This window comes from Cynocephalus volans, chromosome 11, assembly GCF_027409185.1.
Source record: "Cynocephalus volans isolate mCynVol1 chromosome 11, mCynVol1.pri, whole genome shotgun sequence".
Taxonomy (NCBI): Eukaryota; Metazoa; Chordata; class Mammalia; order Dermoptera; family Cynocephalidae; genus Cynocephalus; species Cynocephalus volans.
In genome coordinates, this window is record NC_084470.1 from 44,684,929 (window position 1) to 44,701,706 (window position 16,778).

A 16,778-nucleotide genomic window follows, 5' to 3' on the forward strand; every position below is an offset into this window, starting at 1 on the left:
GTTGTAAGAGTTCCTTATATATTGTAGATACAAGTCACTTACCAGATATATGACTTGTAGTTATTTTATCCCATTCTGTGGGTCATCTTCATTTTTTTGAAGGTGTCCTTTAAAGCACAAAAGTTTTTCTTTTTCTTTTTTTCTTTTTTTTTTTTTTAAAGATGACCGGTAAAGGGATCTTAACCCTTGGCTTGGTGTTGTCAGCACCACGCTCAGCCAGTGAGCAAACTGGCCATCCCTATATAAAATCCGAACCCGTGGCCTTGGTGTTATCAGCACCGTACTCTTCCAAGTGAGCCATGGGCTAGCCCAAAAGTTTTTTATTTTGATGAAGTTCAGTTTATATTTATTTCCTTTGCTTTTCATGTCATGTCTAAAAATCCCTTACTAAATCCAAGGTCATGAGGGTTTACTCCTGTGTTTTCTTAAAACTTTAAAGTTTAAGCACCCACGTTTAGGTCTTTGATCTATTTTGAGTTAATATTTGTATATGGTGTGAGGTAAGGGCTCAATTTCATCACACAACAACTTTATTCACAATTGGGCTGGCCAGTTAGCTCAGCTAGTTAGAGCATGGTGCTGATAACACCAAGGTCCAGGGTTTGATCCCTGTACCAGCCAGCTACCAAAAAAAAGGAAAATTCAACTGTATTCTTTTACATACTGGAATCTTATTAATAGGAAAGAAATTAAGTTCATAGATTTAGTCACATATTAACATTTCATTGTTGCACAGTGGTTTTATGACTGTCATGGGTATTACTGAGTCTTACATGTTGCACATTACAGAAGATTTTTGTTATTCTTTCTGAGATTGTGATATTAGCTGGACTTTTATTTTTTAAAATTAAAAGGAAGCTGCTCTAGAATCTGGAAAAGAGTATAACAGAACAGGAAAAGGGTAGAAGATGATGTTGGGGCCAACATAAGAAATGTCTTTACAAGAAATTAAAATCAAAGCATACAAAATAAAAATGAAATTTTAACTTAATTTACCTTTTTTTTTTTTATGGGAGGTGCTGGATTAGATTAGATAAAAGGAAATGTTTGGACCAAATTTGATTAAGCCTAGTTAAATTATTCCACAAATATAAATTATGGAAGCTTAATTAGTTCTTTCAGAGTCTAATGTGACACTCAGTGAATTATTTCCCATTCAGTTAAAAGGGACCTCCTATGCTCCAGTGTTTATAAAAGAAAATGAATCAAATAAATGGTTGACAACATAAATATTATAGACAGTTTTAGTGTACTTAAGGAATCATGCTTCTTTTTGTCTTAGCCCAATGGTGACATTGTAGCTCATAAGACATACCTAAAATGGGATGGCTAATAATCATTTGAATCTCATGTTGCTCTTCATAAAGACCCAGCCCCATTTCAGTGTTATGACTGAGTGTGGTCCTACTGAAACTTGTCCATCTAATCAAGGAAGGAACCTGCCCATGTGACATTTCCTTCATGTTATCAGCAGTTTGTGTTCACCTTGGTATAATTCACTCTGTTTCTGTGGATCTCATTTAGATGAACTGGTGACCAGATTTATCACAAGCCAGGGTTAAATTTTTCAGTGGTCTGACACTGTGGAAACCCCACAGGGCCACTGCTGACCTTGGACAAATCATTTAATCCCTCTGGGCCTTCCTTTTCTCTTCTGTCAAGTAAAGGAATTGAAAAAAATTTAAAAATTAAAGGAATTGGATTGGGTGATCTTAAGGTCCTGTCCATATATAAAATGCTAAGTCTGTGACTTAATACATTTTATTTGTTTCCTGGAGTAGGACTGGGCTCTTTGGGATGCTAGATTTGATGAAAATAAAAACATTTTTAGCTTCTTTGTGCTGGATTCTGTTCGTGTTGGATTTGGGGTGTGTTTGTCAGTAAGATTCTTTTGCACAGAACTGTTATTAGAAAGCAGAATGTTTACAGAAGATAAGATGTGAAAAACTAATTGAACTTTTAAACTTTTCTTAAGAGTTGAAAGTTGACAAGTTTAACATTTTCTAAATTGTGGATAAATGGAATCAGCTTGATTTTTTTTTTTTTTTTTTTTTTTTTGAAATTTTAAAATCTGGCACCATATTCAGCTTGTTGAAGGAATTTTAATAGATTTTTGAGCCCATTTTTTCAAATAATGTTTGCTGTGAGATTGCTTTGTAAATTTATTTTCCTTTGGCAAATAGTGACTGCTGGATTTATCCCCATTTTAGCCTCTTTAATAAGGGTTAAACTATTTCACATATTCAGTTTAGTTTCATTTTACTGACAGGATATGTGTTTTGATAGATTTTAATGCCCAGTTTTACATAGCTTGTTGCAATTTGGTACTTTAAGAACATTTTTTTCCCTTTTCTTTTCTTTCTCCTTTTTTTCTTCTCTTTTCCAAGGGTTGTTTTTCTGAAGACCTAGAGCTAACTCCTCCAGCATGTGAAGGGCAGAGTATGGGGTTTTTGTCAGATCCTCCACAGGGGGGAGAAGCTAGTGTGTCTATTCCCTTGAGGTATAATTCTTCCAGTCTGATGAACTGTCAGATCTGCTAAGTGGTTGGTAAAGCAGATTGGACAGTGACTCTAGGAAGCAGTGGGGTGGGGGTGGGGGGGAGGTAGGGCAGTATTTTAAGCAGTAACTATCAAAAGTAAAGTAATTTCTCCAGGGGCTTAGTAGATAGAGCCGTGTGAGTTTCTACTGTTACTAGTCTGCAGGAATTATGCAGTGTGGAATGCTGTTTTCTAAGAGGACAGAAGGATGAGTTTGAGAGGGTGATGAAAAGGTGAGTTGGGATGGACTGTAAGGCAACAAGAAGAGAGCATAAATATTTTATTTTATTTTTTTTTTTAAGATGACCGGTAAGGGGATCTTAACCCTTGACTTGGTGTTGTCAGCACCACGCTCACCCAGTGAGCAAGCCGGCCATCCCTATATGGGATCCGAACCCGTGGCCTTGGTGTTATCAGCACCACACTCTCCCGAGTGAGCCACAGGCCGGCCCGAGAGCATAAATATTGATTTGAGTTTCAGACAGTGAGATTTGATTAATCCTGATGGCCCTTGATAAGAATGCTGGCCCCAAAGTTTTGTGTTCACATATTTAAGTATTTTTTAATAGAATGATTATTGTATCATTAGAATCTTTTACCCTGATGTGATTGAATGTTATATCTTAAAAAGGTAAAAGTTGAGAAAAAAGAATTTTATGTTCTTGTACATAATTATAGTTTGGGCTTCCTGTGAAACAGAATCCTGCTGCAAATCTTACATGACTGATTTCTGGACCCAAAGTGGGCTTGACAGTGGGTTGGAGCAGTAATAGCCCACCTACTGTCAGGAGAGGCCAGGGCAGGCTTTTCCCAGCAAGTCTGCCTGAGGTGGGGCTTGTCCCAGACTCTGGGACCTAGAGCATGCAGGAAGAGTGCCCTGTCTGTGGGAGCCAGGAAAGAGTCAGCTTTAGGGACTGGCTGGTTAGCTCAGTTGGAATGGTTTGGGTTTGGATCCGGCCAGCCAACAAAGAAAAAAAGAGTCAGCTTCATCAGCCAAGTGACCTACCAACAAGAGAGGTAGGAGTCCGGGTGCTTGGAAAAGCAAATTTAAAATGTTGAAAGCTGGAGTCTTTAGCAAGTACCTATGAAGCACTTACTGTACATGGTGAGAAATTGCTATAGTCTTTGTGTAGGAAACAAAAGATTTGTGTTTCCACTTTTAAGGAGCTTATGTTTTGCCCTGACCTTTGGCAAAGTCACAGATAAATATGAATATTAAACTTTGTAAATGTCATTCATACAGGCCCTGAGCTGATGGTCTTCTTGAGCCTCTGGAGACCCAGACCTTTAAAAGGCAGTTATTTTTTTTCTTCCTTCATAAGCAATACATACCTGATATGTGGTAGGCACTTGGTGTATTTCTTGAATAAATGAATGTTCATTGCCATTTTAAAATAGAAACTACAAATAAGCCAAAAGAAGAAATAAAGTCACCTAATTTTGCCACACAGACCTAATGAGTGATTTGCTTCTGATGATGGGAGTCACCTAACCAATGCCTCTCTCCTCTGGTCCCTTGCGTCTTCCATCAAGGAGAGGGCTGCCCCCATGGCCACAGGGAAACCTTGCTGGTGAAGCCAGCTCTTGGAGACCCAGGGATACTGACGGTGGGCTTGCCAGGAAAATCCCTTTGGAAGTGGCACTACTTGTCTGCTCTCAAATTACTGTCTTCTGTGACCAGGGTTCAGATTTAAAATTATATACTCTGTAACAAAATACAAACTTATAGTGTTTGGATTAAATTTTGCTTTCTTTTTAAAAAGGCTAGAATACCTATTTATATATGCCTACAACTTAGAAAAATCATAATGTAATCTTTTCTTTATACTTTATTTTTAGGGTGGTCTTGTAAGCTGACAGGCACAGTGATAGGATCGGAAGAGCAGTGGATTGGGAGATTACGGTTTTGAACTTTAGTCCTGACTAATCACACACTTTAAACTAGATAATATATTTAACCATTTTGGATCACAGTCTCTACACTGATGAAATAAGAAACTGCATTAGACAGTCTTTCAACTCTTCCATGACAGCCTAAGGCCATAAACCTCAATTTCCTTGTGCCTTCTCTAGAACCAGTCTACGTTTCCGTGTTGTTGGGAGTTGAGGGGCTGCTTTTCCTTTGGTGAATAATTTTGTTTCCAGCAACTAGGAGTGAGCAAGTAAAGAGGAAACAGCAGACTACTTCTGACTGCCCAGCTGTGCTTTTTACTAGAAGAGCCATTTGTAGTCAGAGTATTTCAGGGTATTAGAAAACTGTGGAAATATGATAGTTACATTCTTCAGTAGACTGAAATTACAACTTGAATGCACTTAATGATATACATGTATATTGTAATTTGTAAACATAACTCAAAACTTTGTATCTGAGTCAGGTCATTTGTGGTTGGCCATTCAGACCTCATTTCTATTTGACAAGGGTTTATTTTAAGATTGCTTTGCAGAGCAGTTGTTTAACATTCAAGTGATCTATTAGTGTCAAGTCTTTAGTTAGACCTTTTTTAAATGAGCTGCCTGTTAAGTAGAAAACCAAACGAAAATTTAGGTTTCCAGCCGAACTAAGCAAAATCAATGTAACTTAAATTTTATCTTCACATGTTTACTTGACCTGTTTTTTTCTTGAATATTCATTTAGGATAATAGTAACTGCGCAAATTAAATTTTTTAGTTACTCTTGATACTGTTGCTTAGCAAGAACTGTAGACTTCTTAATAAGTTCAATGAAGAACACTTTACAGTAAGCCCAGCTAAATGGATTCAATAAGTTAATTGTGTTTCTTTGCAAAATCGTATTTTAGAAAGAACAAGATTTGCTTCTATAGCTTTATTTTTAGGATGTTAAAAGAAATGTCCTACTGAAGTAAAGTTCTCATTAGGCCCTTAACTGCAACATTATTTTTTTTACAGGCTAAATATATATAGTAACAGAATTTGGTTATTTTCTTGGGGATGGGGGTCAATTGGATGGAGGCTAAAAATGATTTAGGTAAATAGTTAACCTGTGCTTCAGGTGGATAGTAGTTTTATACATCACTGTAATTCTTACCATTAGTGACATGGCTTCCTCTCTTCTTCCGTTGTGTCCAGATTGTCACAAATATAATTACGGCATTTTTTCCTATTTAGCAGATATTACCAGTGTTAATTTTTTAACTCAGATTTTCAGCTCTTCCCTTTTGTGTTCTAGGTGCTCCATACTTGCTTGCAGTGCTTATGTGGCTCTGGCTTTGGGTGATAACCTTATGGCTTTGAATCATGCAGATAAACTTCTTCAGCAGCCCAAGCTGTCAGGATCTCTTAAGTAAGTATGACTTGCCCTGTTGGTTTTGTTCCAAGGTTTCTGGTTAGTTTGTGGTGTGTGTCGCTTCTTTTTACTCCTCCAATGAAATATATATTTGTAGGGAAAGCAACTGGTAAAAAAAAAATTCTTAACTAGGGATGGCTGGTTAGCTAAGTTGGTTAGGGCGTGGTGTTATAACACCAAGGTCAAGGATTTGCATTACAAAAGATTTCTTAGCTCATGTCTTGGCAGTGGACATTTTTTCACTTGTTGCTTCCCAAGGATTAGTGGCAATGGCATTTACTGTACTGAGCATTAGGAGACAGAAACTTTGGACTCTCTAGTGTCTGCTGCTAGATCTTACTGGAGCATGATAGGCCCCCAAATAAGATGAGTCCTCAGAAAGAAGACCCACAAAAAAAGGTGTTTGGTCAACATAATAAATCTACTGTGAAGAATGCAATTTTTTTTTTTTTTTTTTAAAGATGACCGGTAAGGGGATCTTAACCCTTGACTTGATGTTGTCAGCACCATGCTCACCCAGTGAGCTAACTGGTCATCCCTATATGGGATCTGAACCCGTGGCCTTGGTGTTATCAGCACCACACTCTTCCGAGTGAGCCACAGGCTGGTCCGAAGAATGCAATTTAGATAGACAAGAATTTTAAAATATTTTCCCAAGCTATCGTTGATTATTTCATGAGATAATTTTATTCAGACTCTTCACATGCCTCTTCAATATTAATGTCTTTCATTGTCGTTCTAAAATTTTCCAAAGCACATCATCTTTTCTTTTATTGAAATTGAGTAAAATACAGCATGCTTTGAATTTTTGTATGATGGTGATCCTGGAAATTTTATCCAAAGCCACATGTATTCTGTGAAACATTAAGATAGTTTTTTTTTTCCATTCATCCTTTGGATATATGCTTATAAATATCAAAATATAACTGCTTACTCTTTTGCCTTTTAGTGATCTTTGTTACAATGTGCAACACTTAGAGTTGTGAGATCATACTCTGCGAATAATTATGTAAATACTTAATTTTTTTGCCTTAAAAAAACTACTTTATACAAGCATGTACAATTAACATTACGGACTGGCCAGTTAGCTCAGTTGGTTAGAGCATGGTACTGATAACACCAAGGTCCAGGGTTCAATCCCTATAGCAGCCAGCCACCAAAAAATTAATTAATTTCATTTCATTTCATTGAGTAAAGTTGTTTCAGACCAGTGCTCCCCAAACATGCCTTGTGTTTAAAATAAAAAGTAATTAAGAAATCATCCAGTAATATAAGAGACTTTGGCACAACTCAAATATAAGAGAGCTTCTGCTCTTCTGCAAGAAAACCTTGTTTAATATTCAGGCCTGGATCCTGCTTTCCAGTTCAAGGCAGTTTGGTTGTCTCTAAAGTGCCTTCCATTCTTATCATTGCCCAACTCCGTGAAATTCCAAAGTCAAGAACCACTGCTGCCACCACCTCTGGGATTATGATGTTCAGATTGTGGTAAGTATGGCCATTTTGAGAGTAGTGGACTTTTTTTTTTTTGTCTTTTTTCGTGACCGGCACTCAGCCAGTGAACTGGCCATTCCTATATAGGATCCGAACCCGCGGTGGGAGCGTCGCCCGGCTCCCAGCGCTGCACTCTCCCGAGTGCGCCACTGGCTCGGCCCATGTAGTGGACTTTTTTTTAAAAAAAACAAAAATGAAACAAATTCTAGCTGCTTTTTTAATCCTTTGGTTGATATTGTGGTCACTGTTTTCAATAAATTCTAAGTAGATTCTTTACGTGGCATTTATTTGAGGGTTTTTAACCTTGTTTATCAACTTCTTCACTCTGAAGTCAAAGAAACAAAATTCCTAGATTATATGATTCCTTAGCTTCCTTCTGAGGGATTGGCCAAGCCATGTCTGGAAATTTCTTTTTTAGTTCTTCTAACCATTCTACCCTAATTAATTAATTAATAACAAGACTACCTGTCTTCCCAGTGAAAGTAAGGAGGTCTTCCTGCATTTTGCTGCCCTTAAATAACCATAGCAGGTTTTGCCCCGCTGCTGTTGCTTTCTATACTCCTAGTCAGGGATATCTGGGCCTTGTGTGTCATTAAGAAAAACCACGATTTATAAAAATGAACGTGCTAATAATAAAAAAAAAATTTTTTTAAGGCATTTCATTTGATTTAAGAAATTTTTTTTAAGTTAAATCCACAGAAAACGAATTGGAGTAGCTCTTTGAATTTGTGCATGTGTGTTTGTGTTTTATGATTATTGGCTTGTGGATACTGCATTAATGAAATTTTTTCAATATCTTTTTTTTTTTTTTTTTTTTTTGTCTTTTTCGTGACCGGCACTCAGCCAGTGAGTGCACTGGCCATTCCTATATAGGATCCGAACCCGCGGCAGGAGTGTCACTGCACTCCCAGCGCCACACTCTCCCGAGTGCGCCACGGGCTCGGCCCTAAATATCTTTTTTTAATGTCATTTCTGTTAGGATATTTGGTGGGGAAACAAAAGGTCATTGCAGCCTCTGCTAGTTAGAAGAAAGAAATTGTGGGCTGAGCCCGTGGCGCACTCGGTAGCGTGCTGCGCTAGCAGCGCGGCGACGCTCCCGCTGTGGGTTCGGATCCTATATAGGAATGACCGGTGCACTCCCTGGCTGAGCGCCGGTCACGAGAAAAAATTAAAAAAAATAAAAAAATAAACATGCATATATAAGTCAATAAATATGTAAAAAAAAAAAAAAAAGAAAAGAAAGAAATTGCATAATAAAGAAATAAAGAATTCTTGGGTTGTTAATGTGCATAAATCCCAGAAAAATGGTCAAATTGAAAAGAGCCTAAGATGTGAAGTCCCAAGATCCATGTGGACAGACAGTCCAGGCAGGTTAGCCCAGGAGGTGAGACCTGAGCTGGCCCTTTAAAAGGAGGAATTAGATCTCAGCTTGTGGCGATTAGGCCAGACTCTGAGCCTGAGGAGGCTAGGCCACAGAGGAGCACTGGGTTGGGGGGGGAATGAGAATATTGGCTGGATATAGGAAAGTGGGGTCAAATTGTGGAGAGCTTTAAAACTATAAAAGATTAGTTTTGTTTCTTTTGTTCTCTTTAGAAAAAGTCATTCAGATTTTAAGCAGGCATGTAAATATGTCTAAGACTGTTTTAATTTTGAAAAATCAGTCAGATGATCATGGAGAAAACAGCTCAAAATAAGAGACTGAAAGAAGCAGGCTATTGTAAGCCAGGAGGATGTGAATCTGACCTAGTGTCAGTGGGCATAAAATAGATGGTATGAAAAGCAGGAAACCTTTGGAATAGAAATAACGTTGAGCCAGCCTAAATCTGGAATAGCCTTAATTTGCCAATTTTGAACTACTTTCTTAATTGATATGTGTACTTTGTTCTACTTAGCTAATATAAAGGTTATTATTATATATTTTAAAATGTTTTTAAAGAGATAAACTTTAAGTGATCCTTAATTGATAGATTTCAATTCAAGAACATGAAATATATGGAATGTATACCCAATGTATAACAACATAATACACCTAATATTATTATACATTGGGTATTTTTGTGATAAACTATTTTTCAGTTTGGAATCTGTTTTTTCATTTTAGGTTTTTGGGCCATTTATATGCTGCAGAAGCCCTCATCTCTCTCGACAGAATATCTGATGCCATTACTCACTTGAACCCAGAGAATGTCACTGATGTCTCCTTAGGGATCTCTTCAAATGAGCAGGACCAAGGTTAATGAGGACACATTTGATCAGAACTGGTCACCATTTCCACTTCCTTCCTGTCGTAATCCAGGATGTGTGGAAATTTAAGGGCATGGTTGTGAAGGGAAGGAAGTTTTAGGTCAGCTTTCCACATTTTTGGCTATACTTACTTTGTAGTAATTGTTTGTTAAGTAGACCTGGAAGTTGATTATCACATGGTCTGAATTCTCACTTTTGTAAGGCTGATTGTGTTAGGAGAATTTATTTTGGTTCTGAATCTGTAATTTTTTTCTTTGGAGTGATTCCACAATCCAGGGGGGAGTAAAAATATTGCATTCAAAAGTCAGTTTTAAATCATGGCTCAGTTTTTGAAGAAGTGAAACTATGTGGCATTCACTTTATTCAAGGTTAGCTCTTAGCTTTGGGGGAGGTAGGTAGCATTCTAATGTCTTTTAATAGAAGCTCTGCTATATGAAAAGAAAATATTGTGACAAATTGCTTTATATTATATTTCTACTTCATAAAGAATGTTTAGATTTTTATAAAGTATTCATTGTTGTCCTGCCCCTCAGATTTATTTTCCTGTCTTTGTAGGATCAGACAGAGGTGAAAATGAAGCAATGGAATCCTGTAAGTAAGAAGTTTTGTAAATATTTAGGTAGCCTACTCTGCATCTCAAAGATTTAGACTCTATGTCTTCTGTGCCCTTCATTTGTCAGCCTAAGTAGTAGTTTTGTGCTTTATTCTGAGTGACTCCTCGAGGGCAGTAGATTGGGTTGCCCCCTTGCCCTTGGCACAGCCTCTTCACCAGTATCTGCACTCTTTTCCCCAGCTGGGAAGCGGGCCCCTCAGTGCTACCCCAGTTCTGTCAACTCTGCCAGGACCGTGATGCTCTTCAACCTTGGCAGTGCTTACTGCCTGAGAAGCGAGTACGACAAAGCCCGGAAGTGTCTCCACCAGGTGAGGCCAGCGTGGGAGGAGCCAAACCTTCTTGTAAAGCGGCTAGCAGAGGGTTTGAGGTTTATGTTTTTTCTTATTTTGCTTGAGGCTTCTGGTCAGTTTGTAAATATTGGAATATTACTTTTCCAGCTTTAAAAATACTCTTACAGGCTGGACGTTTAGCTCTGTTGGTTAGAGGGTGATGGTGCTGATAACACTAAGGTCCAGGGTTCAATCCCTGTACCGGCCAGCTATCTAAAAAAAAAAAAAAAAAAAAATTCCTGCAAGACAAACAACTGATCATAGTTGCAAATGAATGTAGACACTTAACAGAGTTTTTCCTAATGATTTTAATAATTAAAATTGCAAAAGATTGAAAATTGTCTCAAGAGATTTAAAGCAATCCATATAAGTACATCCATGTAGTTGAACACAGTGCAACTGTAAACTCTGTGCACCAAAATGAAAAGATATCCAAGACATACTAAGTGAAAAGAGCAAGGTGTAAAACAGTCTCTATATAATCCTGTATGTGCATAAAAGATTTCTAGAGGATGCACCAGAAGCTGCTAACATTAGTGATAGGGTTGGCAGGATGAGCACTAGAATGGTAGACGTTTAGCTGTATACTCATGTTTTTTAGTTTTGAGTTGTGTGAATCTATATTCAAAAAGTTAATTATAGATACACCCTTCAGAAAGTCAGGGTTCAGAAAGCTAGTACCAGACAAACTCCAAACACTGAAGAAAGCTGCTGATAATGTATAACTAAAATAGACCTCTGAATTCAGTCGCTGAAATGGTACATCATCAGGCCTCAAGGAAGATTCTGATTAGACTTTATAGGTCAGCTCCCCTTCCCTGGACCAGTCATAGGCATGGAACCATACCTGTAGTAGGAGACTGGGTACCACCATTGGCAGTCCCTGAGGGATTACACAGAATTGGAAAGGGATAATTCCTCAAAAGGACATTCATCCAGCAGATGTCTGTTGAACACCTACTTCTGTGCAAATCTGTGGGAATAAGTCTAAATAAGCAGACATGATACAACCCTGCCCCTGAGGACCTTACAATTAGGAGACATCTTCCTAAAAGGTGTATTGCAAGGTGAAAGGGTATGCAGAATTTTAAGACTTTTAATATATAGAGTTTGTACCAAATGGTACATTCACTAGCAGCACGTGAGAAAGCCCACATCCCCACATGCTTGCCAGAGTAACTAAAATTGAAATTAAACCTACTCTTGGGAAATATGATGGCTTCCAGAAATTTCCTGCAGGCAAACTTGTTGTGCCTAGAAGTGATGATGCTTTGTCATGTGTAAAATATCTACAAATGATATTTAGTCAACTTACTGGCATTTGATCAGCATTTCGGATCCAAAATCAGAAAAGTTAAGTGATGGACTGACTGTCCAGGGAAACATATTTGATATTATCTGGGAATTGAGTGTATCAATTAAATTGGTAAGAGTTAAACCGTTTCATGGTTTTCAGTGGCAAGGCTAGGGTGTTTAACAGCCCTTATGAAAGTTCCTCTGGACCCTAATCACTGCAGCAAACCAGGCTTTTGATTTGAAGTTACAGTGTGTACAGTCCAGCTCAGGTTCTCATACAGCAGGTGGCTGTGGCTGCTGCCACGCTGGGAGAGACAGATGGGGTCAGGCCTGGTTCGGGGTCTCAAGGGGGTTTTGTTTTGGTCCCTTGGTTTTTAGGTTAATCCAATGGCTGGACCTTTGTTAATTGGGAGGCCCACCCTGCCTGGGAGGGCAGAACAATGATGTGAAGAGTTGGAAAGGGCTCCGAGTAGATGTTTCCGAGGTTGCCTGCCCACCACTAACCATTCTGAACAGCCAGTAAGCAAAATGCCATTCAGTCTCATAAAATTGTTGCCTTGAATATTTGTATTTTAGAAAAAGCTGCAGACTGTGGTCAACGCAAAGAATAGTAAATGGCCCACGTGTATTAGCCAGTTGGAGTGAAAGTATAGATTTTAATAGCCGCAAAATGTTTAAAGATTATTTTGCCTATATAAAACAAGGTCTAGAAGTATGAAATCTCATATAGTGAACTGAGTTGTTATACCTCAGTGATGTGGTGAGAGTAATAAAGGTCTCCCCACCTCATTCATGAGGAACTTCCTAGGAGCATGTGCTCTGCACCAAGATCCCCACTTGTCTGAAATTTCTCCTAATGCTGTCAGGGACCAACCTGGTACAAGTTTCTGGTCCACCAGACATCTTGTGCATTCAGTCTGCAGCCTTCAATACCATTCCCCCCCCCACACACACACAGCCCATTTTCTATCAGATAAGTACCTTGCAAGAACTAATGCAGGCCTTTCTTACCCCAAAGCTCTCTATTCAAAAGAATCTTCTTTCTGTCTCCACATTCACAGCGTATTCACTTGCTTCTCTCTCCCTGGCATTTTAGGTAAATTTGTTTGGATTATTGTTATTTACATCCTTGTTTACTGTAAGGGGAAGTCCTTGTCTTACCCCCATACTCACTTTTGGTTATTAAGTATTTGTGGCTGGTTAGTTAGCTTGGTTGGTTAGAACATGGTGCCGATAACACTAAGGTCCAGGGTTCAAACCCTGCGCTGGCTAGCTGCCAAAAAAAAAAAAAAGCGTTTATAGAAATACATTTTCTGGGCCGAGCCCATGGCGCACTTGGTAGAGTGCTGCGCTGGGAGCGCGGCGACGCTCCCGCTGCGGGTTCGGATCCCGTATAGGACTGACCGGTGCACTCACTGGCTGAGTGCCGGTCACGAAAAAACGACAAAAAAAAAAAAAAAAAAAAAAAGAAATACATTTTCTTTTTTTTTTTTTTGACCAGCCGCCCAGTGAGCGTACCGGCCATCCCTATATAGGATCCGAACCCACGGTGGGAGAGCGCTGCGCTCCCAGCGCCGCACTCACCCGAGTGCGCCACGGGGTAGGCCCTAGAAATACATTTTCTGATTAAAGAGAAGAGCAAAGTAGTTTGGAAGCAGTGAGCATCTGAAACTAGATGTGGAAATACAAGTTGATTAGTAAAGTGAGGAAAAAGGCCTGCAGCCCAAAGAGGTCCAGACTAAGGAGATAAACCTATAATTTCAGCACCTTTGACCAAAGCAGTCCAGACTTATTTTCCTCAGGAATGGCTCAGAAAGAAGCTGCTAGCTGACGCTATGGTTCTTACTCAGATCTAAGGTAGCATTGCCTAAACCAGTAAATTATTTTATTTGACTAAGTTGTATTATGTTTCAGCCCTTAAAAATGGGGACAATCAAACATGCTAAGTGGTACTTTTTTTTGTATTACCACCCATTTAAGTTTGAATTCTTATTCCTGATATTGGCAACTTGCAGCTTACAATATGGAGATTTTACTTAGGAAAACAAATGGGCATGCAGATTTTCATGTAAATGCAACTGTGTCTATGGTGAAGAGCCACCAGCAGACCAGGCCAGATGACTGTGAAGTGTGCTGTCACCCATCTCAAAACCCGAGAGAGCCATGAGACAGAACAAGAACCCCAAGTAGGTGAAAATCAAGAGAGAAGAAAAACTTTTCCTACTAAGAACTCATCATGGATTAGACAAGAGAAAATAAATATTAAATCACTTAACTAGAAATTACATGTCTAGCTTAATTGGTAGGTTTCAAGACAAGGGCAGCTGAGGGACATCACAGCAGAACAATAGATAGTACCTAGGAAGTCATGTGGGAATGAGCTTGAATAAGTTTGCTACCTTGTCATTGGTTGGCTGATGCTCTTTTTTTTTTTTTTTTTTTCTTCTCGCATTACTTGGAGTTTTTATCTTAAGCTATTGGTTTTTCATGGGTATCTTTCTGTTTTGAGCAAAGGCGGCTTCAATGATCCATCCTAAAGAGGTGCCCCCTGAGGCCATCTTGCTGGCCGTCTACCTTGAGCTGCAGAATGGTGAGTAATTCTTCTCTCTCATTAGGATGATATACCTTCAAAGAGTCCCAAATTTTTAATGTTTGCTTTTTCCCTTCAAAATCAAAACTTACTTGAAGATAACCCGTCAGGTTCTTCTAAACAAAAATGTAGTTGGGGAGTTTTTGGTATCTTACAAATTCCTACTTACAAATTAAGTATTTCCTTTTATCTGTGAAAATGCAAAATCATAACTTTTGACACTTCATAATTAATCCCTACTAATTAACCTTTCTCTTAGATGGTTAAGTGACTCTAATTGAGAACATGAGTCAGAACGCCAGTTGCTTGGAGTTGTACACTAGAGTATTTTGAACTCAGATGTCATAATGAGATTTACAGTAAAGCCAGTTCTTGCTGAGACTTATTTATCCAGACATAAATCCGGGTCCTGCCTCTGGGGCATATATGGCCTCCAAGATAGGGCTTACTAGAAGAAAGGCAGTAGGCCCTAAGTATGAGATGGCATGATGCAGAAAAGATATGTGAATGGGAGAAATTAGAAGGACAGAAATGTTAAGAGTTCTAAGTTATACCTCCTTGGGCTGGCCGTTAGCTCACTTGGTAGAGTGAGGTGCTGATATGACTAAGGTCAAAGGTTTGGATCCCATACTTTCCAGTCACCAAAAAAACCCACAGAAAACAAGCTATACTTCCTTGTTGATTATGGAAACCCTTACAAGGCTCCCCACTTTTTATAGTTGAAGAAGGGGCTGTAAGTGCCTAGCACACAGCAGGGCTTGTCCCTCTGAAAGGCATGATTAGGGTTAGTGCATGGTCCTATGTAAAGCTACATGACTACACCAGCTGTCAGGTTGAGGCAGTAGCTATGCTAATTATATAGCTAGGCATTTCATAACTAAAGCCAAAATATTTCATTATTTTAGTTATACTTAGTTTCCATTTGTATTGTCAGGGCTAGGGCTCAGACCCTTCAAACCCATTCTACAGACTGGGTCACCAGACCCCTCACATGCAGGTCCACGCTAGGTAATTGGGAGAAGATCCTGGGAGCCATTGGCAGATGATACAAGCTCAGTCCTCAGTCCTCAGCAGTAGCAGCAGTAGCAGCAGAAGCAGCAGCGGCACTGACTCCCAGGGGCAGGGGGCACTGACAGGAACAGCTTGCAGCAACCGCCTCCAGCAGCAGTAGCGGCTCCCCTTGTGCCTGCCCCTCCGGTGGGGAGCATCCCAGGGGCGGGGGGCCCTGTGGATCAGAGCCACTTGTCCTTTATACTTAAGTCCAATAACCCAGGACACCTGGGTGCATGTGCACAATTACATTAGACAATAACCAAGGAACACCTGGGCGCATGTGCATATTAACATCAAATGTTCAGCAAGATTCTGAACATGACCCTTTTCCTTTACTTTTCCTACATCCTAGATCCCCTCTTTTGTACAGCCCACCTGTAACCAGTTCTAAGCCTGGGCTGTACCTCAGAATCACTGGGGAGCTTTTAAAAATCCTGTTGGCCAGGACACCCCTGCATCACTTAATTCAGATTTCTGGAGATGAGACAGATTTCATCCAGTGTATAGCCACGGCTGCAGACCACAGCTCTTCTAGGTCATCTTTTATCTCCCTTACAGGATTCTGATGGCTTGGTTTACATGCAGTGGTATTGTTGTATGCTTTGTTTTTTAACGAGAAGTGTTTTTCATAGGTAATACCCAGCTGGCCTTACAGATCATCAAAAGGAATCAACTGCTCCCGGCAGTGAAAACACTCTCTGAAATGAGAAAGAAGCCAGTGTTTCAGCCTGTCCACCCGATCCAGCCCATCCAAATGCCAGCTTTCACCACTGTGCAGAGAAAGTGATATTTTGCTTTTGGATAATTGTCACCTGAGACCCAGGGGAGTATTTACTGGCCATTTTAGTTGTACCACAGCAAAATGAATAAAAGACAGATGGTAAAGAGTGCTAGTTTTGAAGACAAAATTTTGAGATGGTTGTCCCTGACTTTTTTTTGCCAGAAGCTTACTTTAAGTATTCACAAATTTATTTTCAGCTAGTTTTCTTTAATCTCTGCCATACTATTAATTTTGAGACATTATGTGATGTTATCTGTGTCACAGGCAATTAAAACATCATCTTTTTAGAACAGTCGTGTACAGTCTTTCTTGCAACCATTAGAATATTTTAGCATGTGAGATTTAGTATTAAAGTTTAAAAAATCGACAGAAGAACATCAGCAATAGATGAATAGCTACTCGAAACCTGACCTTGTGGGGAAGGGAGAGTGAGGGAGTTGATGTGTTTTGTGCCTACTTATGACTAAAAAGACCAGAAAATGCATAATAACCCATAGGGCTGGTGTAATTGAGTTAAGAAGAAATGACCGATTACAGACA

The 16,778-nt window shown here is 39.2% G+C and overlaps 1 protein-coding gene across 4 annotated transcripts in view; it reads left to right on the forward strand.

Annotated features, from left to right (window-relative positions):
* Positions 1 to 16,499, forward strand: part of CNOT10 (CCR4-NOT transcription complex subunit 10) — a 68,753-nt gene extending 52,254 nt beyond the window's left edge. For all 4 annotated transcript variants that reach the window (XM_063113972.1, XM_063113973.1, XM_063113974.1 and 1 more), the window contains 6 exons: positions 5,725 to 5,838; positions 9,434 to 9,564; positions 10,132 to 10,167; positions 10,370 to 10,497; positions 14,329 to 14,404; positions 16,090 to 16,499. In XM_063113972.1, coding sequence (XP_062970042.1) covers positions 5,725 to 5,838; positions 9,434 to 9,564; positions 10,132 to 10,167; positions 10,370 to 10,497; positions 14,329 to 14,404; positions 16,090 to 16,244 — 640 coding nt within the window. In that variant the 3' untranslated portion in view covers positions 16,245 to 16,499. The remainder of the gene's footprint in view (positions 1 to 5,724; positions 5,839 to 9,433; positions 9,565 to 10,131; positions 10,168 to 10,369; positions 10,498 to 14,328; positions 14,405 to 16,089) is intronic.
* Positions 16,500 to 16,778: the final 279 nt, after the last annotated feature.